The sequence below is a fragment of the Macaca thibetana genome, chromosome 5, assembly GCF_024542745.1.
Source record: "Macaca thibetana thibetana isolate TM-01 chromosome 5, ASM2454274v1, whole genome shotgun sequence".
Classification (NCBI taxonomy): Eukaryota; Metazoa; Chordata; class Mammalia; order Primates; family Cercopithecidae; genus Macaca; species Macaca thibetana.
The window spans coordinates 150440758-150462267 of NC_065582.1; the positions used below are offsets into that span (position 1 = coordinate 150440758).

Here is a 21510-nt window from a genome sequence, read left to right on the forward strand (position 1 = left end):
GATTTAGCTGTTTCGAAAATTAGATTATAATGTGCTCAAAGCCTACCTACCTCATTTGTTAAGGTGTTTCTATTTTAGTTTAAAATATTTCAGAAGGGTGAGGTGTAGTAATGCCTGTAATTCCAGAACTCTGAGAGGTCAAGGCAGGTGGATTGCTTGAGCCCACGAGTTCGAGACTAGCCTGGGCAACATGGTGAAACTCCATCTCTACAAAAAATACAAAACTTAGCCAGGTGTGATGGTTTGCACTTGTAGTCCCAGCTGCTTCGAAGGCTGAGGTGGGAGGATCACTTGAACCTGGGAGGTCGAGGCTGCAGTGAGCCATGACATCATGCCACTGAGCTCCAGCCTGTGCAACAGAGTGAAACCCTGTGTGAAGAAAATTAATTAATTAATTAATTAATAATAATAGTAAAATGCTTCAGAATATACAAGGAAATATGTATGTGTTCATTTAATCTATGTTTTAGTGATAGTCAATTGCTGTAATCAAGAATTTACACTCCAGATATAGTAAGTATCTAATCAAGATGACTATGGACATATGTTTTGGTAATTCAAATAATAAATGTTACAAGATTTTATTTATAAAATTCGATGCTTAATAATTAGCAAAATCGTGACTGTAATGGTTTTTTCAATAGTGAAACTGGTGTTATTAAAAATACATAGATTCTAAATGGTAGAGCATTCTTGCACCTCCGTGGTGTGAAATAAACCCATGAATAATCATGTTCAAAGCTTAATTGCTAAATGGTCCTGAGTATAGAACACAGTTAAATGAACTATGGTAAACTATCATTTTGCTCTTAGGTATATACTTGGACTACAGTCTAATCGATGTGAAAATTTTAGCATAGGCATATAATAGAATAGTATACATTAATGAGAATGAACCATTGCCACACACAGCAACATGGATGAATTTCAGCAACATAAAGTTGAATTAAAAAATCAAACATAAAAGAATATATACTGTAAAATTTCATTTTAACTATTTTCAGAAATTGATTATACTAAAATTAATTGTGCTATGGTTATGAAATAGGATATTATACAGTTATTAAAACATTCAAAGACATTAAAAACTCATAATTTAATAAGATAATAATTTTTAAAACTCTATGTATTATATATGACTCCCATTCTGGGAATAAAATCTATGGATAAGTTGCTAGGAGCATAATAGATGTGTGCAGAGAGATAGCAGTCAGGGTCTCAATAAGAAATACAGTGATATACTCAAATTAGAATAATAGAAGAAGGCTTTATTTTAAAAACGGGAGAGCAGGATATAGGGGAACTACAAGGAATAAACAACACAGTTACTCCAAACAACAAGAGAGCTATTACCGCCCCTAAAGTCGAAGAGATAAGAAGACCAGTTACCAAAGCACAAGAGAGAGTTGCCTAGAGGTGGCCTTCTTGAGAGGAGCAGTGGTTGCAGGCAAAGGAGACAGCCAGGCCAAGATGAGCACAGGGAGGAAAGGGGAATAGTATAATTCACTCTCCTTCCTCCTCTCTGTCTTCTGCTGGGACTTTCCATTCGCAAAAGCCAACAAGACATCTCTGATGTGGTCTATACAGGTTGGCTCACCAGACAGAGAAATGGGTACACAAGGGTATGGATGTGGTTATCAATACTAAGGGTGTTCAGGGGCAGGTCTCAACCCAAGTGGCACGGATTACACATGGGATTGATTTCCTGGATTATCTTAGGAGATTCTGCAGGTATGGTCAATTGTTTTCTTTACATACCTTTATATTGCTTTACTGTAACAACAATATGTGCAGTATTTTTTTTTCATTCTAGCGGTAAAATGTATCTGTGTGTGAAGAGATGTGTATATGTGCCTGTGAATGAATGTATGTGAGTGTATGTATGAAAGAGAGAAAAAGAGGCAGGAGGGGTGTGAGAGGGAGTGGTTTAATGAGATTGTATGTGTGCAGGTGAAGTGGTATAGGTAAAGTGAGATGTCGTGTCTGTGTGTGCACGTGTCTGTGGGGGAGGCATATTAATGATTGTATGCGTATATGAAATGTGGAGGTGGGGTATATGTGAATGAGGACAGTTGTGAGAGTGTACGAGTGGATCTGAAACTATATGTGTATGAGGTGTGTGTGTGTGCACACGTATTTATGTATGTGAATAGGTGTGTTTCTGTGAGATAGTTGGGAGTGGGTTGTGCAGGAGGGGTGTGTTTTGACAGCGTATGTGAGGTGCACAGGTGGATGCAAAACCATGCAGACAAAGGGTAGGCCGGTGTGTTTGAGAGTGCATTTGTGAGACATGTGTGGCAGGGGTGTTTGTGAGGGGACATACATATTAGCATGTGTGCATGCAGGTAAACACATATGTGAGTGTCCTTAGATACATCTATACACATAGAAATAGAAATATTTTCTTCAAGTAAAAAGAAAACCAGAAGAAATTATGCCAAAATGTTAATAATAGTAATCTCTAGTGGCAGGATAAGAAGCAAATTTCATTTTCTTTACTTTTTTGTTCGATTGCAATCAGGAAAACAATGAACATTTTGGTCTGTTTTATTTGCTCCAAGAATACATGAAAATATTATTGTATCTTTTTGGCAGTATGTAAAAAAATCTTGACTAATAAAATATTCCTTTATGGGACTATGTTTGAAAATTGGAACCGCCTTTTTCAATATATAACTGAACGCATACCTAAATCCCTGGTTAATTTGTAGAAGGAAATCTTCCATTTAAATTTGAGAACCATTAAAACATTTAATTTTGTAATATAACGTAATTAATTCCTAGGTATTCAATAACTGAAACTAATTGCTACTGATGTTTTCAAGCCAATGACCTAATGGTTTTTGCATTAATGAGTCAGTGAAACTAGTTCAATGTCCCATTTATATCAAACTGCTTCAGAGAGCTAAAGGGCTTTAGGTTTTCCAAAAACTCAAAGCTTATACTAGACATTAATAGTGATTATCAATAGAAAGAGGAGTTTAGATAAGTTTTAAGTTTTCTTTCATTTTAGTGTTCTATTTACAGATGTTTTGTTGTTTTTAATGATGTATATCTAGGGCTTATGTAATAAGGCTTCTGTTAACTAATTTTAAAGCAGGTTTTCTTCCTAAGTAGAAGAAATAGGCCTTGAATTCTTTCACTGAAAACTTATTTTCTCTGCACTGCCTCATTCCACTAGTAACAAAATATGGAATTTTACCTTTTCCAAGTTATGTTTTTATAAAGGAAAAGTTTGTGGCAGTAAATGGCTGAAGTGTTATTCTATTTTTAATTTATTTCGAGCTTAGACAAGTTTTTTAAAGTGAAATACTACCACCGACATCAAGTCTTTCAGCCCAATTTATTTTGTATTGTTTACTGTAGGCTCCATGGTATCTATGTAACTTGAATTGGTTGCCTGAGTCGACCAAAAATAACATTCTAAGCCCCCCAAGATCTGAACAAGCCCCTCCTCTCAGCCAAGGGCATTCCAAAGTTATCCTGAAAAACTAGTTCAGGCCATGATGGGAAGGGGAGGTTGGACATGCCTCATAATGCCCTCCTCTCTTTTGGAATTCAGGAAAAGCTGACCAGCATAAACATCAACAGACCTTAGGTCTGATAAGAAATATTTACAATCTATTCTCCCTAAAGCCTGCTACCTGGAGGCTTCATAAGCATTATAAAACTTTGGTCTCCATAACTCCTTATCATAACCCAGGCATTTCCTTCCTGTTGATTCCAGGTCTTTAGATAATAACTGTTTCAATCAATGCCAATCAAGAATCTTTAAATCTACCTATGACCTGGAAGCCCTCGCTTTGAGTTGTCCTATCTTTCCAGATTGAGCCAATGTACATCATACATGTATTGATTGATGTATTATAACTCCTCAAAATGCATAAAAGCAAGCTCTACCCCGACCACCTTGGGTATATGTCATCAGGATCTTCTGAGGCTGTGTTATGGGCCTGTCCCTAACCTTGGCAAAATAATCTTTCTAAATTGATTGAGAACTGTCTCAGATATTTTTGAGTTCACACTTGAAATCATGGAAAACCAGTTTAATTTTATGTAGATAGCAAATTAATAAGTAATTACATATATCAGATCTTTTCTTCACACTCAGCTTTTAAAATGTGAACAAGTCAAACTCAATTGCAAATGCTATTAAGTGAGGCCAAACTGAAGACACTCATGATTGCAAAACATAATCACTCAACCAGAGAGGAGCGCTCACCCCAGGAATGCTTTCTATTGTCTGATCTGTGCTTCTCTCTTTGTCTCATCTGATTTCTCAATAGCACATCATTAAATAGACTGACTTCAAATAATATCATTTGGAAACTGCTAGGAAAATGTTAACAGAAACAGTCTTAAAAACCCACCATGTGCCTTTTCCTAGGGGTAAAGGAAGAGTGATCAGGCTTTTACTCGGCTGCTACATCAAACCACTGCTGTGGTTCAGTGAACACCTTATTTTCCCACTTGAATTTGAGCTCTTCTGCAAGATCGCTCCTGCCAATCTTGCGGAGATGTCGAGCCAGGAGGCGAAGTTTGTCGGTGAAAGTTGGAAGTGATTTTTTCCAGAAGCAAAGAAACTCGTGGATCTGTTCTGTGAGATCATCAGGGTTCTTGAGTTTGATGAGCTGAATGGTGCTACGGTGCAGAGGGAGAGTTGAGGAAAGAGACTCAGCATTTTCTTCTGAGAGCTCCTCAGCCAACCAATGGAGCAAGTTATCCCAAAGGGCTTCTGTCAGGCACAGGAGGAACACTCAGAGTTAGGACTCTTTCCTGAAGGATGCATGGGTCTAACCCTCCACACCTGTTTATAGGAAGTCTCCCTGCTCTTTGGTTTGGCCTTGGAGCGTGGTGCACAGATATGAGACTACCTAGAGCAACAGTCAAAAGCCTCTGAATCCCTGGTAGTCTGGGATCATCTCCTGGGGGCACTAACTATTGCAGAGAGTTTTAAATGCTTATGAAATTTTAATGTACCTGAGAACCAAGAGGGTGTGTTAAAATGATTTTTACACTCTGCTCTACATAATCTAATTGAGAAAAACTAGAGTAGGGGCAAACTTGACATTTTTAACAAGCTCCCAGAAGATGCTGGTGCTGAGGTCCCCAGCCATGCTTTGAGTAGCACTGTTTATTTGTTTTTTGTTGTTGTTGTTGAGATGGAGTCTCGCTCTGTCTCCAGGCTGGAGTGCAGTGGTGCAATCTCAGCTCACTGCAACCTCCGCCTCCTGGGTTCAAGCGATTCTTGTGCCTCAGACATCCAAGTAGCTGGGATTACAGGCATGCGCCACCACACGCAGCCATTTTTTTTTTTCTGTATTTTTAGTAGAGACGGGGTTTCACATGTTAGCCACGATGGTCTCGATCTTCTGACCTCCTGATCCGCCCACCTTGGCCTCCCAAAGTGCTGGGATTACAGGTGTGAGCCACTGCGCCCGGTCAAGTAGCACTGTTTTTGAAGGGTCATTTTAGGTTCAAACTGTATTTCTCCTTATTAGTGCTAATCTGATGCATAAATTGTACCAGCAGCTAGCCAATCCTCACACACATCCCTAACTATACACACAGTCACACACACACACACAAACACACACACGACACGATCTACCACCCAAAAACAATTCTGTGGAAGATCCTTTATACCAACACTTTCCACTGGGCCATCCTCTGTTGACTCCTGTTCACCTGTTGTTATGGTTGTTACTGATATGTAACTTAGATCCATAACTCTAAATAAAACCTTTTTCTCCGCTATCTGTCTCCTTTCACATTCCAGCCCTCTCCTGCATCGTAGCCACTTTCTCCCACTCTCATGCTCCACCCCTGCACCAGTTTCCCTGGTCTGGTGTTAAGCAAGCATTCTATCTGCTTTCCATTCATTACTCGACTATTCCTTCCTCCTACACACTCCTGTAAATTGCACTCTGATTTTACAATATAAAGCCACCTTTCTGTGAAAACAAGGAAAAGGGGCCAGCACTTCCTTCTTCTCCATCATCACTTTCAACCCAGTGTTCTGCTACCTCCATGCAATGCATTCAATTTGAAGTCCATGCTATCTGGGCAGGCTTTTCTTGTCCCATCCACGTCATCAGCAACACTCTGTAGGCAACTTCATCAGCAGCCCTGCGGATCATCATTCACACCTCTGACCCCAGATTATGTGGTTCCTTAATTTTGTCAACTCCAATGACATGTCTCGTGATGCCAAACTGGAAACTGACTTTCAAGGCCAATCTTCATGTTTCATGCTCAGCCAGAATTATTCTACCTCCATGGTTTCAGCCTCTTAATATTACTGTTGACCTCTACCTCCTAAACTTATTCCATGGCCTCTATTCCTTTGCTTCTGCTCAATATACTCTTTGCTGCCATCAGTACTATAGTGATCCCTTGGTGTCCCCCAGTCATTCAGTCACCTCTGCAGAGTCTCACATATCTCTGTACCTGCACTGCTCCTAGTGATCAATTATGCACATCAACGATAGTCTTGCATCCACCTTAAAATATGTTGTCTTTTTTAGCTTTCATTTTTCTCGGTTTGTCAATCTGAATCTTGAGTTATTCAGATTGCATTCACTTACCTGGGCTGCCTGAGGTTAGGAAAATATGTTGAATGCGATCAACAAACTGTAAGCTATGTAATACCATTTGAGCCCTTAGTCACTTGAAAATCCATTAAGAATAATTTTTCTAAACTCAATATAAATTTGTTTGTAACAAGGACATTAATCTTTTCTCTTTAGCCCCAATCTCAATCTTATTCTGTTTCTCTCAGCCCATGTCTGCTTCTACTTCACCCAAAGTCATTTGACTTGATTTCTCCTAACTTTGTTTTCATTTCAAAATTACTTTCTTACAAAATCTCACCCCTCTGTGTTTGCTGGATTCCATCCCTCACACTATTTTTCATCGAGTATTTTCCCTTCACACCTGTCCCTTAATCTCCCCTTCACCAAGGCTCCTTCCTTGCTTCCTACAAACACTCTCAGGCCTCCTCTTCCCTTGCTTCTGCTACTGTGTCACGCTATTGTGCTATTTCTGTCCTTCTCTTTATCACATATTCTTTTAATGTCTAATGTAAACTTGAGGCCTCAAGTTCCTCACTATTGACTCACTGCTTAAACCTCTGCTTAGGGGTTCTATTCCCTTCTTCAAAACTCTATTGAAGCTTTCCTTTCCAGTCTTCTGAGAGGCCTCCTAATTATTACGCACTGCACTGATTCCTGGCCTGCATCTTCTCTGATTTCCATGGAGCATTTTACTCCTCTTCTTGGAGGCCCTGGCCTCCCCTGCTTCTCCTCTTTCCTCTCTTGCCCTTTGTCAGCTGTCCTTTCCCCCTGCTAACTCTCTTCCTCCTATATTCTTTTCCCTCTGCTAACTCTTTTCCTCCTAATACTGCTGCATTACTGCATCCTATCTCAGACCTCTTATATTTCTGTCCTCTCCCCTCAATGAATGAATGCATCAACTCTTATTGATGTTACCTTATGGGAAATATCCTAGATCTACCCAATCTTTATCTTTTGGCATTGTTTTCCTAAATCCTGGCATAGCACTCCAATATTCATCTCCTAATTATCTGTCAGTGGATACTACAGTCAAAACAAATGTCATATTTCTAAAATCAAAATAATCAATGATGGCCTTTCCTTCTCACTACTTGATCTTCCTTCACTCTATTCACTTTCTTAGTTAATGCGACCACTCACCTGAGCAAACTGAGACATGTGATGTTATTCTCATTTTTCAAAGCCTATTTCTTATCCCCTGCACCCAAGTCCTGATGTTCCTAACTCTGATAATCTCAAATATTTGCTCTACTTTCCTGCCTTGCTGACTCAATCTTAACCGTGTTCTACCTAGCTTCTTCCTTGCCTGTTGCAGGAACCAGGGTTCTCACTTGTATCCCTGCTGTCAGTTTTGGTTCACCTGAAAGTCTAATCTGATCTTGCCAGTCCCCTGTTAACGAATTTCTTGCAGGGTCTTCCTACTATCTAAACGTCTTTACTAGGCATTTAAAACTTTTCATGTTTTCTCCCACTCAAAATGTCTAAGCTCATCTACCGTCACCCTTCCTACAGCAGTTCTGATGGCATTGGTCATGTGGGAGGACTCGTGTGAGGACAAATATCTCCTAACCTGTGTAAGAAACTAGAATTTCCTAGTACCCATAAGAAGGATCCTTCTATCTTTGTACTCTCCAGTGACTGTTGATGATGGCAGTGATTATGCTTTTATCTGGACATCAAATTCTTCAAAGATTAACAGCATTATTAAACTTGCAAAGCTTTCATCTATTGCTATTGTTTTCTATATCATCTGCTCTCTTTTTAGACACAGTTTATTTATACCTGAAAGGGTTTCTAATATGGTGTTTATTATATCCTATTCCTAATGGAGTTTAGTAAGACCTGAACATTTTCTGTACCAATCTGTAAGGGCAACCCCTGATTGAAAGTCTATCATTCATAATGGGCCTGATGCACTAGTAAGAAAATCCTCGCTGATGTTTTTTCAAGACCAATAAATTATCACATTAGCAGCTACTGACATCACAAAATAAAATGTTTCAAGAGCTAAAATAGAATAAAAGTTTCCAATTGCACCCTGAAATCTATAGCATTATTATGTAACTGAATTATGCATAATGACAACCAAATATTAAATGTTTCTTGTGGTTTCATATCAACATATACCTCAATTTCAAATAGATTGACTTCAAATGTTGATTTGAATTGACCATACTTTAAGATTTACAACTTAGGAGTCAACATTTCAGCTCAAAGTATAGTCATCTATTTAGTAAACTAAGCAACTGCTAGTCATACAAGTAAAATAAAACTCAGTAACATTTGTATTTCTTGCAGATTTCAACTCAGCTTTAATTACATGCAGATTTAAGAATGCTAGCTTGGTTTATTTGTGTATGACTTCACAGGAAATAAGTATTTATTAGACCAATAAAGTTAATGATTGTTTAATTGGAAAGTCACTTTCTCCATTCCTTTTTATGAAATGATTCACATATATATATAACATATAAGAGGTGTGGGGAAGCACCATAATGATGACAAAGCGAATATTCCTCACCTACAGGATCCTTAGAAACTCTTTGGGTACTCTGTGGACGGTTGATTAATTTCTTATGCTATTGTGGGAAAGGAACACAAAATAAACAGAAGAAATAATTAATTTGTGAATAAGTTACAACAAAAATTCATCCAAACCTCATCTCTATTTGGAAGAAGTACTGAATTGCATACCTCACAAAATTAAATACTGTGTTTGTGCATGCATGCTCAGCACTTGTTTTCCTAAGTAAAGCAAAGTATACTAACCCAAATATTTCAGCACATTTAAATTTAAGAATACACATTTAAATATTATTAAAGCACTCAGATTAACTCTAAATGAACATTTTCCAACCAAAATTTAAAACTGTTAAACCAGCTAGCATAGAGCAAGCTACCAGCATGCTATAAAGATGATATTTTGTATTTTGTAAAATCCCCTGTGGGGCAGGCGCTTTGCCTCAACACTCAGCACAGAACCTGGCACCTAACAGGTTAAAAGCAATCAAATCAGTGAGCGGATATTACTCGAAAATCAACATTTTATCAAGAAGTAAATATATTTATTTTGCCAGCTTTCTACAGAGTCTGGAGAACAGTTTTTTCTCAGGTAATATGAGATAGTGGAGACAGCATATAAGATAAAATAAAATTATCTGGGTTCAGATACCTAGCCCGTGGTTGAGTAGCATTGCACTTTGGGGAATTTATTTAAGTGCTCAGCCTCAGCCCTGAAATGCCTTTATGGATGCCCACATCACAAAGCCTTGCACACAAATGTTCACATCATCTTTATTTGAATTAACCAAAAACTTGAAACAACTAAAATGTTCTTTAGTAGATACATAGTTGAACAAACTATAGAACATCCACACTACAGGATACTAAAGTAATAAAACAAAACAAAACATAGATACATGGGACAATTTGCAAGGACCTCAGGGCATGATGCTAAGAGAAGTATTCTAGTCTCAAAAGGTTGTGTATTCTGATTATATCACATTGTTGAAATTACAAGATTATAAAGATGTAGAACAGATTAGTGATTGCCAAGGGTTACTGATGGAGGGAGAAGGGGTGAGGGAGCACAAAAGAGATCTTTGTGGTAATGTAATAGTTCTATATCTTGAATGTGGTAGTTACATAAATCTATACATGATAAAATGCCAGAGAACTATACATACACATTGTATCAATGTCAACTTCCTGGTTTTGATATCTTGCCATAGTTATCTAAAATGCAACCACTGAGGAAATCTGGGTTGTAAAGAATACATTGAACTTCTCTGTACTATATTTTGCAACTTCTTGTGAATCTATAATTACTGTATGTCAAAACGTTTTTTAAAGCTTATTTCACAGCAATGATACGAGGATGATGTAAGTGTTACATGTTAATGAGTAGCATACTGCTTCCCACTGAGCCCCCTAATACAAGTTAGTTGAATCTGAATATCACATTTTATAGGCATTCTTGTCACAAATATTATATAAACATGGAAACATATAAAACTTCCATTAAGAAGTTTTAATGGGAAAAAAATTAAGAAACATAGCATGAGTTGAAGTATGTTATACTATAGCACTGCAAAATAGCGCATATAATTTTCAAGGCATCAGCTATGTGTTTGAACCCCTCAAAATATTGAGAGAGAAATACCAGTTTAAATAATGCAGCAGATTGTATCATTCCCATCAAAGGGCCCATGGCCTTGGACAAGAGATACATATTGAGACTTTTCTTTGTATCAGCAGTTTCCCCCCCCCCCATAACTCTTTGTTCACAGATGTCTCATTGCATTTTGATGCACACAGAATGCTTCCAGTGTTTAAATTTTTTTTCATGTACATGACAATGCAATTCAAGTACTTCATCTGATGCACAACCATGGAAGCAGTGAATCGGGGTAGCTCAGGCTCTTTTTAGACTTCCAGGCACTGTGCTGGTTGCCCATGTGGTCCCTTCATGAAGGATTTTCATAAAGGATTTTCAGTGTTGCCTTCTCTTCCCTTCCCTTTCATTTTCCTCCTCTCCGTGCCCCCAAGCCTTTTTTGCACGATTTTGGTCTGTGCACTCTTTTCGCTTGCACACTACCTTTTGAACCTCCTTGGTGCTCAGGCTTAGCTACAAGCAGAACAGTCAGCCAACATTTGGCCTCCTGCAGTCTCCCCTCTCACAGGTTCCCAGCATCCCTACGTGGCTCGCTGGATGACTTCCTTAGCAGAAACAGCTCTCATTCCCGCCGCCCCCTCCCCACTTTCCTCTCTTGCCTCCTTGCAATCAAAAGATGCCTTTAAAGGCACTTCTCTGCTTCTTATTTGGTTTCTATTTGCAGGTTCTATTCCACAGTTTTCCAAGTCTAACTCTGTCACTGAGTATCCCAACCTCCAATCTCAAAATTCATTTTTAAACTTTTTTTTTTCCTTTCTTGATTTTAGCCTTGAAATATACTTTGAAACCGTTTGTTTCTCCCTCTGCCACCAGGCACTTCTGTGAACCATGCTTGCTTATCTAATTATGTGCTGGCTTAGAAATTCCAGGGGCCAATCTTGAAACAAACCAGGCAGAGAGACCAAGCTGTGAAATCCTCCCTCTTAGCGGGAGTTACAAACAGCCCACCACTGCTAGGCTGAAGTCAGGATCGCACAAACTGGACCTCCAGATGGGCGATTATGCAAGATAGCCCTTACAACAAGACACACAGACCTGCACCTTCCTGCACGACTCCTGCATGCTTTCCACACCTTTTCCTTCTTTAACTCCTTCACTCCGCCCAAAATGTTGAAATAGTCATTTGAAGGCATTAACTTGGCCTTTCCGCCACATGCTAGCATTTTGTTAGCGAAACTGCTTTCCCTTCAAAACAGTAACAATAACAACTACCACCACAACAACAAAACAACAAAAGGTGCCATTTGATTACATTTTCTCAGATTCTATTTGTGAAAGTAATATTTCTTATTCCTCTCAAGTAATCTGTTTTATGTTAATGTTGCATATTTTAATTTGCCACCTACGATATCTTAAATGCCACTTGCAACATGTCAGTGCACTGGAGAAATGCTGGACAAATTTAAACGTGACTCTCCAGCTCTCTGTAAACTATTTCCTTGCTGCACAATCCACATTTAAATGGGTATAGTGGGGCTTATGTGGCAGTTTTCCCTGAATTATAAGCCTCTTGAGGGCATCAGTATAAAAATATAAGCAATTCAGATATGTACAGATGTGTCACATTTTACGCTGTTAAGCACGATGCAAGTCTTATCTATTTAGAAGTCATTTTAAAAATTGAAATCAAAGACAGGCACCTACACCAGAAAGAGGTATGAGTTTCTTGAGCTTTATAGCCACTATCATTAGATTCTTTTGATTACTGACTACTCTTTACATGTTCCCTAATTATAGCCCCGTATTGAATTCTTAAAGCGAAGTAAACCATTTTTTACTTGAACTCGTATGTGTGAAAATTTGATCTTTTGTGTGCAACTCAACAAACTGGAGTTGGTTACATCCACTCAGTTACCCAGTGTTATCTCCCAAGGAACCTCCACGAGTTTACTGTCCTTGGGGCTTTTCAGTGCTCCAAGATCCAGCCATTATCAGTCTTCCCTTTACTCAATGTTTTTGAGGATCAGGAAAGTATATCTCATTCCTGTATATGTCAGACATCATCGTAGATAAGGTGTTGTACACACAAAGTGGTAAAAAATATTTTATTGGCTGGGTGCAGTATCATGCTTATTATCCCAGCACCTTGGCAGGCTGAGGCAGGAGGATAGCTTTAGCCCAGGAGTTTGAGTCCAGCCTGGGCAACATAGCAAGACCTCATCTCTACAAAAAAATACAAAAAAAAAAAAAAAACAAAAAAAAAAAAAAAAAAAAAAAAAAAAAGCCAGGCATAGTGGCTCACTCCTGTGGTCTCGGCTACTTGGGATGCTGAGGTAGGAGGATCACCTGAGCCTGGGAGGCAGAGGTTGCATTGAGCTGAAAGCATGCCACTGCACTCTAGCATTTGTGACAGAGTGAGACCCCCCCCCACTCAAAAAACTAAAAAAAAAATTGTGTTCACATGATGATACCGTCTCTCGATTTAAATGATACGCCCCTTCAATTTCTGCCATATTTTCAAGGAACTGGTCAAATTCTACCTCTTTTATCAATTGGTTTCTTATTTGGGAATTTATACACTATGCTATCACACAATTTAGCTAATAACTTAATATTATATTGTTGTTAATGCCATTCATATGTGTTGTTTTTCCTTCCCGAATTAGACACTCAGTGATTTATTGTGTCTTCTTCTGCATCTTCTTTTATATCAGTACTTAAATTTACCACGTGTTAAGCACATCATACCTTTAATAAATACTTAATAGCCAGAGGGGCCCTCCATGGACAGTCACAAGGATTGTTATCATCATATATGTAAGGTCAGCAGTTTCAGCTGTTCACACAGTCTGCACAGCAAGGTTTTTATGTATCCATGAAGATTTCTTCTACTATTTCCTACAGAACACATTTCAGATCTCCGCTGCTTTTTGAAAACACATGCCTTACACCCTGTCTACCACTGTCTCACAAGGTGTTTATTTTTCTATTCGCTGAGAAAATTAAGCAGTGGGTTGGGCATGGTGGCTCATGCCTGTAATCCTAGCACTTTGAGAGGCCGAGGTGGGTGGATCACCTGAGGTCAAGAGTTCGAGACCAGCCTGGCCAACATGGTGAAACCCTGTCTCTACCAAAAATGCAAAAATTAGCCAGGTGTGGTGGTGCACTCAGCTACTCAGGAGGCTGAGGCAAGAGAATCGCTTGATCCCAGGAGGCCAAGGTTGCAGTGAGCAGAGATCATGCCACTGTACTCCAGCCTGGGTGACAGAGTGAGACTTTGTCAAAAAAGAAAGAAAGAAAGAAAGAAAGAAAAAAAGAAAGAAAGAAAGAAAGAAAAAGAAAGAAAGAAAGAAAGAAAGAAAGAAAGGAAGGAAGGAAGGAAGGAAGGAAGGAAGGAAGGAAGGAAGGAAGGAAGGAAGGAAGGAAGGAAGGAAGGAAGGAAAGAAAGAAAGAAAGAAAGAAAGAAAGAAAGAAAGAAAGAAAGAAAGAAAGAAAGAAAGAAAGAAAGAAAGAAAGAAAGAAAGAAAGGAAGAAAGGAAGGAAGGAAGGAAGGAAGGAAGAAAAGAAAGAATAGTAGGCAGTGGTTCTCAAACCTGGGTGTTCCTGCCAATGAATCTTGAGAAAAGGGCAAAAAAGGGAAGCTCACACTTTGATTCAACTGGTCTCAGATAAGGCCACATTTGGAATAAGCAACTGGGTGATTCTGATGCTGAGGCTGAGTGACTGCACATAGAAAAAACCAATCAAGTATCAAACCCTACATGAATTATCAACTAGCAACCCTATAAATGTATCCCAATGAATGCCTGGAAGAATGAAAGAAATATCTTTATCCAAAAAGTGATGAAAATTTCTAATGTCACATCAAGACAAAAGTAAACTTCAGATTGCTTCAACTTACCTAAATCTATAGGGATATAGCAATAAAAATATTAATTTCTATTAAGTAATTTCATAAATTACCTTACAGGAATCACACAGATGACCTAGCTCTGGGGCCCATCTCCTCAGGCAGAAATTCCAGCTTCTGGAAAATTTTTCTCAAGTATTTCTGGCAGTTCCATGGGCTTTACTCTCTTGGTATCTACACTGTTCCACTAGGTGCCCCCAGTGCTCAGCTGGACCATGCAGCCCTCCACACTACTTCTGTGGGCACAGCAGCTTCTCCCCATGCATCTATCATCACGTAGCATGCCATGATGGTTTCTACCTGTCCTTCAGTTTTGCTTTCATGGTGCCACATAGCTTCAGCTGACATCTGTGTTTTCCACAGGTTTGCACAGCTGCTGTCCTACTGCTGCTCTGCTAGGTCCCACCAGCAGTGATACCACTGCACCTGCTCTGTACTGAGCTCTTGGTCCCTCTTGCTTCTCTCCCAAGGAAAGAAATTCTCGTTAGTGGCCAACCTAAGCTCTCTCTCCCGGTATATGAGCTGTGTGGCAAAACATGATAGGATGAAGAAAGTGGCTTCCTACCCCTCATGTCATATGACATTAAAGTAATATTCACTGTGCCCTGATATGCCACAGAACTAAATAAAATAGGCTTTCTGTTTTTCTAATTAAAACTTTTTTCCATCAGACATAATCATACATCTAAGGAGTGGAAATGGAAGATAGATTTTACCAATAGCTGCAGGGCTCAACCCTACACACTTACTGGCCTCTGCTGACTAGAGCTTTCAGTGTATAATTTATATTTATATATTTCACATATTTTAACATATATTATACATAATTATGGTATATAATAATGTATATTATATTTATATTATGTATCACATACTTAACATGCAATATTTAATACATTCATATGTATTTAATAAATTTATATGCTAAATTTATAAAATATGTTCACACGTTTTCAGGTAAAACCATCCTAACTTCCCTGCATACAGAATTCTGTCAAGTCATATCTCATATACCCAGTTATTTCTGAAACTCAGGTTCATTTCTTACCCCAGAAACACCTCAGCTTTCATGCAAATAACTTCTAGGCTGTTTACTTCTCTGCACACTCATAAGGCATGTCTGGAACTCTCAGAATTGAGCCTGAGCTCAAATCTGAATTGTATAAAAATTGCTTTCTCCTTAGTTACCTCATTTGCCTTTCGCTAAAAAAAAAAAAAAAAAAAAAAAGAAAAGAAAAAAAAAGTGTGGAAGATGGAGAGCTCTTACTGTTTTCCTCTGTGATACATGCAACATTAAGGATCAAGAGTGATCAGGTCTCCTGGTTGAGAGCTAACCACACTAGTCTCTGACAGTTCTTTTTTTTTTTTTTTTTTTTTTTAAATTTATTTATTATTATTATACTTTAAGTTGTAGGGTACATGTGCATAACGTGCAGGTTTGTTACATATGTATACTTGTGCCTTGTTGGTGTGTTGCACCCATCAACTCGTCATTTACATCAGGTATAACTCCCAAAGCAATCCCTCCCCCCTCCCCCCCTCCCCCCTCCCCATGATAGGCCCCGGTGTGTGATGTTCCCCTTCCTGAGTCCAAGTGATCTCATTGTTCAGTTCCCACCTATGAGTGAGAACATGCGGTGTTTGGTTTTCTGTTCTTGTGACAGTTCTTGGGACTGGAAAGAAGCTCAATACTTCAGCCTTGGCAGGGACTCACCCTCATTGTAATGTGCTTTCAGGGAGCTTTGGGGTGGTACTGGCACTGACTAAGCTGATGTCACTGTAGAAACATGTGCATGAAAACAAGAGTGAAAGACAATGCAGTGGAAAGACAATTGCCATTGTGGACCAGCTTTAGGGCTGATTTGTTTGGTGATATCACGTCATCATTGTGCCTTCCCAGCCTCACAGAATGAACACAGGTCATTATAGGGAGCAAAGCAAAGATAATGGGGCTCCTCACAATACCCAGTAAAACCTAAGGTGAAAGTTAGAAAGGGGACAGTCAGGAAAATCATAAATCCTTCCCACCATTTTACACATATTTTGAAGGGCTAAGCAGAAAACACAAAATGTTACCTTTGAATACTAGTGCAATATTTTTATTATTTTATTTCATTTCATTTCACTTCATTTTATTTTATTTTATTTTATTTCATTTTACTTTTTGAGATAGAGTCTAGCTCTTGTAGCCAAGGGTCAATGACGCGATCTAGGGTCACTGCAACCTCTGCCTCCAGGGTTCAAGTGATTCTCCGGCCTCAGCCTTGAACTCCTGACCTTGGGTGATCAGCCCACCTTGGCCTCCCAAAGTGCTTGGGTTACAGGCATGAGCCACTGTGCCTGCCCAGAATGCCCTATTTTTAACTGTACCTTGTGCAGTCACTAATTTCAAGGGCAACCGAAACAATATTATTGCCATTTGGCATAAGAAGTTGTAAACTTTGTCCTCTGTAATTTCTACTGCTTCCCAGTTCTTGCAGACTCTAGTGCAGAGCAAATTTTTGTGTAAAGTAACATCGTAAGAATTTTCTGATACTTTTAGCACCATTTAGCATGGATGCCACATAGCCTTATAGCTAAGCATCAAATTTATACAATCAATGAAAGAAAATGACATGCTGTTTTTATTAATTTTATTATTTACCCTAGAGCACTTATGCATGAAGACATTCTAATAGGTTATTATTGTGATACCTGTGGCAATAGCTCTTTCATCCAGCTGCCCTAACCTCACACTCCTCCCATTCCCATGCACTTACTGTAGGGCTTGCTTTTAAATAAGTCTTTTGTTATTAAAAGACATACAAGTAAAAGTGATAGGATTAACAATAGACTAAGAAAGTACATATAATTAGTATTTTTCTGTGTATCTTTAGCATGGATTTTTACCAGAAGCATTTAGGGTATTATAAGTCCTGACTTTTCCTGCTTACTGTACTTTGGATTTATTTTGCATATAGACCTCTTCTACCACGTAAGCATCAACATAAGCAAATGGCAATGCTTAGTTTATAATGTAAAATCATAACTTGTTTATAATGTAAAATCATTATGAATTGTATGAGTCATACATTAGAAAATTCAGCATACCCTTTACTATTATGCAATAATGAGCTCCAGTTTTGCTTAACTTGAGCTCATTTATTGCATAATAGTAAAGGGTTATTTACTTTATTATAATCTTATCACTTTTACCTGTATGTATTTTAGTAACAAAATAAAAGACTTCTTTACCGGAAAAATCCTACACAGATATCACAATAATCGCCTATTAGAATGTGTTCATGCATAAATGCTCTAGGGTAAATAATAATAATTTTATGACGTATGACCTCAAGTTTTGCTTAACTGGAGCTCATTTATTTCATAATAGTAAAGGGTTTGCTGAATTTTATAATGTATGACTCATACAATTCTTAATGATTTTACATTATAAACAAGCTAGACATTATATTGACCAAGAAAGTAATCTGGTACAAAAATTAATGCTAGTATAAAAACTCTGTGCTGTAGTAATGTGTTCAACATAATCACAAATCTAATAAAAGCTTATGTAAGTATCGAGTGAGGATGTACATGTAACTATATCATTGCAAACCCATAACAATGGTTTGAAGTGTTATTATCCCCATTTCACAGATGTAACTTTTCCAAGGTAATATGGCTAGGAATATGGCAAAATTAGTCATGAAACTGAGGTCTGTCTGAAGCTCTAACAATAAATAATACTTCCTCCAGATAATAATACCAGCTACTATAATTGCCATGTACCAGGAATTACTCTAAAAACTTAAAGTATGTTATAGAACCTTGACAGTATAATATGGTATATAGTCCATCATAAACACACACACACATCCTTGTGAGGTTCTTATGCCTATTTTATGAATGAGGAAACAAGTTTAGAAAGATAAAGTTATTTGACTAAAACATACATGCTAAATGACAAATACAACATTTAAACTGACATCAGTAAGAATCCAGGTCCTGTATTTGTAACTTTAAGTTAACATTTGTATGTAACATGAAGGTTGTAATGTGGAACTTTCCACTCAGTTACTTCAGTACCTCCAGCACTACGCTTACTATTTACATATATCAATTTTATTGATTTGGCGGTAGTATTAGATGGAAGTAAAGAGCTCAACTCCTAACGTATTATTCATTAAACTTGTAACCTTAAACAAAGTAGTCCCTTTGTGCCTCAGTCTCCTCCTTTTAAAAGTAAAGATATACAATGTCATTAGAAAGAGGCATTGAGTTACATCATGTATCTGAAATGAGGGTATCATATGTAATAAGTGCTCAAAATAGTACCGGTTATTACTTAAAGTATTTTAAAAAAATGTTTGTTGCCTACATAAATACATGTTAAAAGAAACACTTCTATTTAAACCATAAGTGAGAAAACAATTTCATCTACATAAACACAAGAAAACCTTAAAAAATACAATTAAAAAATAACAATATTATTAAATTCTGTTGCCAGCCAAGATCTCTGAATCTGAGAGTTATTCTTTGTTAAAAAGAAAGCTTTGCAATTGTTAAGGAGATAGGAAAACAAGTTAACAACAACCTGAGTTCCACTCAGATTAAAGTGTAAAAAGAGAACATTGTTTCACTGTTTTGATTCCTTTTTATTGAAAGCTGGTGTGTATATTGTACTAAAAGAGCACCTGCAATTCCAAACTTTGGGAAACAGCAGTATAACCAAGCAACCCTTTTATTTGCTGTGAGTCATATCACTCAGTGTAAACTTATATGAGAAGCATTTTTGTCTTTCAAAACTGTACAGATCACATTTTAAGGGGTATGAATGATAAGTCATAAAAAAGTGCACGGAGCATGAACTCATAACTTAAGATGGAAAAAACTGGAGCTGTCTTGCTCAAGGAACGGCTGTCATCTCTGCTCTGACAATGAGCTAAGAGCTGATGTCACCATATGGATAGAACAGAAAAACACTAAACTGTTCAGAAGTGGCAAAGCATTCAAAATCAAGATGGCTGAAGAAGCCTGCTTCTGACTCCGGAGCTGAAAAAATTTAGGTAAAGAGAAAAACCACTATCCAAGGCTACAGAAGTTCTATTCCAAAGCTTAGTTTCAGCAAAAGGTACGACCTTCCCTCCTAACTGGCTCTTTTGAAAGATCTAGATTTGCCAAACATTTTAAAGGTACAAAGGAAATGACAGGCGATATGACATAGTGGTAAAGGTGGTGGACATAAGGAAAACAAGGATCTGGCTTGCCCAAGGAATAGAAGGAAGCTAGTAAAGCATAAAAGAAAAACGACCTTGTAGTCTGAGTCCTCATACGGTCTCTGCTCCTGTGTAGTTCTACAGGCTGAGCCAATCAATTAAACTCTCTTACTGAAGTCTCTAACTGATTGAGATCATGTCTACAAATGACAGGGCCTACATCAGTAATTCAACAAATGAACCCACATGCAGTGTGTAGGTCCTGATTGGATGCTGTTTGTGAACACATCAACTGCAAAAAGAAAAAAATATAGAGTCACTAGGAAAATAGGGTAGGGCTGGGCAGTAGCTTATATCGTGTAATAATTACTAATATTATTGGGTGTACCAGTAGTAATGTAGTCTTGTGTCTTTTTTAAAAGTTTTTACCCCTTAGAGAAACATTCTGAAGTATTTACACGTAAAATGATATTGTACCTGTGATTTGCTTTAAAATACTCCAACAAAACAAACCCACAAACCAGGGTACTATACAAAATAAGTATGGCAGAAAATGATGGGAGGGGGGTCCATGTAGGTTCATTGTATATTTCCTCTGTTTTTGTGTGTATTTAAATATTTGTGCATGCTTACATGCATGCCCACGTGCACGCACCCACAGACACACACACATACACACAGTTTTTTTTTTTTAAATAAGTAAATTAAAAGATACCAGTACCAGCACTCGCCAATAATCTGTTGTTGTCTTCATGAACTTTCTTATAATTGCACAGTGTAGAACTTCCTGAAAACCTAGGCAGAAATGTTTGGCCTTCAACAGAAAAGGAAGTACCTCCACATAGAGAGGTCTGGAAATCAGCACAAATCCACAGAGAAGTAAGATTGCAGTGGAACAAAATAAGAACAGAGTTTAGAGCAAGCAGTGCTGACCAATAGTGGTCCCACTTGGAGGTAAATACAGAAATTAGATATGGAAACAAAATCAGGCTACTAGCCATCATGGAAGTAGTGTAGATCTGTGACTTTCTTTAGCTCAGATCTTTGCTTCAAACCCATGCACATTTTTTTATCCAGCCAGCTTTATATTTTGCTTCCTCATTATTTTTTCAGTTGCTTACTTCTTAGAAAATCACTCTTTTATAACATCAATCTCATATGGTTTTTTCAAGCAGAGGGAGAATTGATACATTTCTCAGTCCTCGATTGGACAAAAGAAGACAGCTTTAGGCCCCTGGTAACCAGATGGATGAATTCAAATAATTCCAAAGAATCTAAGGAGTGGAGACAGATAGAAGGAAGGGGCATCCAGGAATGTCTACAGATATAAAGTGGGCAAAGATCTAGATATTTCAGAAAATATAAATGGAATATATATATGGAAGCAGTGAAGAAAAATTATCAAAAGCAGTCTGGAATAGATAAACCTGATTTCGAAATGCATGTCTCTATTTTCATTTTTTACCTATTAATGGGCAAAGTAGGTGCACCGCATGAAGTTGCCATGAGGGTTAAATGACGTAATGCACATAAAGCACTTCAAACATGCAAGCACTCCATAATTCTAAATAACTGTTACAATGCATAAGATTTTGCTCAGTATTCCAAGTAATTTTGGCAAGAGCAGATGTCCTTGAGCCATAAATGCAGCTATGTGGAAGACGCTATCACTTCTTAAAGCAGTTCAACAAATCAAAGAAAGATATACAGCAT

The 21510-nt window shown here is 37.9% G+C and overlaps 1 protein-coding gene across 1 annotated transcript in view; it reads right to left on the reverse strand.

The window, feature by feature from the left end:
* Positions 1-274: 274 nt before the first annotated feature.
* DTHD1 (death domain containing 1) overlaps positions 275-21510 on the reverse strand; it is a 70258-nt gene continuing 49022 nt past the window's right edge. Inside the window, exons 9-11 of the mRNA XM_050790006.1 lie at positions 9097-9154; positions 4371-4735; positions 275-369 (exon numbers count right to left, since the gene is read on the reverse strand). Coding sequence (XP_050645963.1) covers positions 4413-4735; positions 9097-9154 — 381 coding nt within the window. The 3' untranslated portion in view covers positions 275-369; positions 4371-4412. The remainder of the gene's footprint in view (positions 370-4370; positions 4736-9096; positions 9155-21510) is intronic.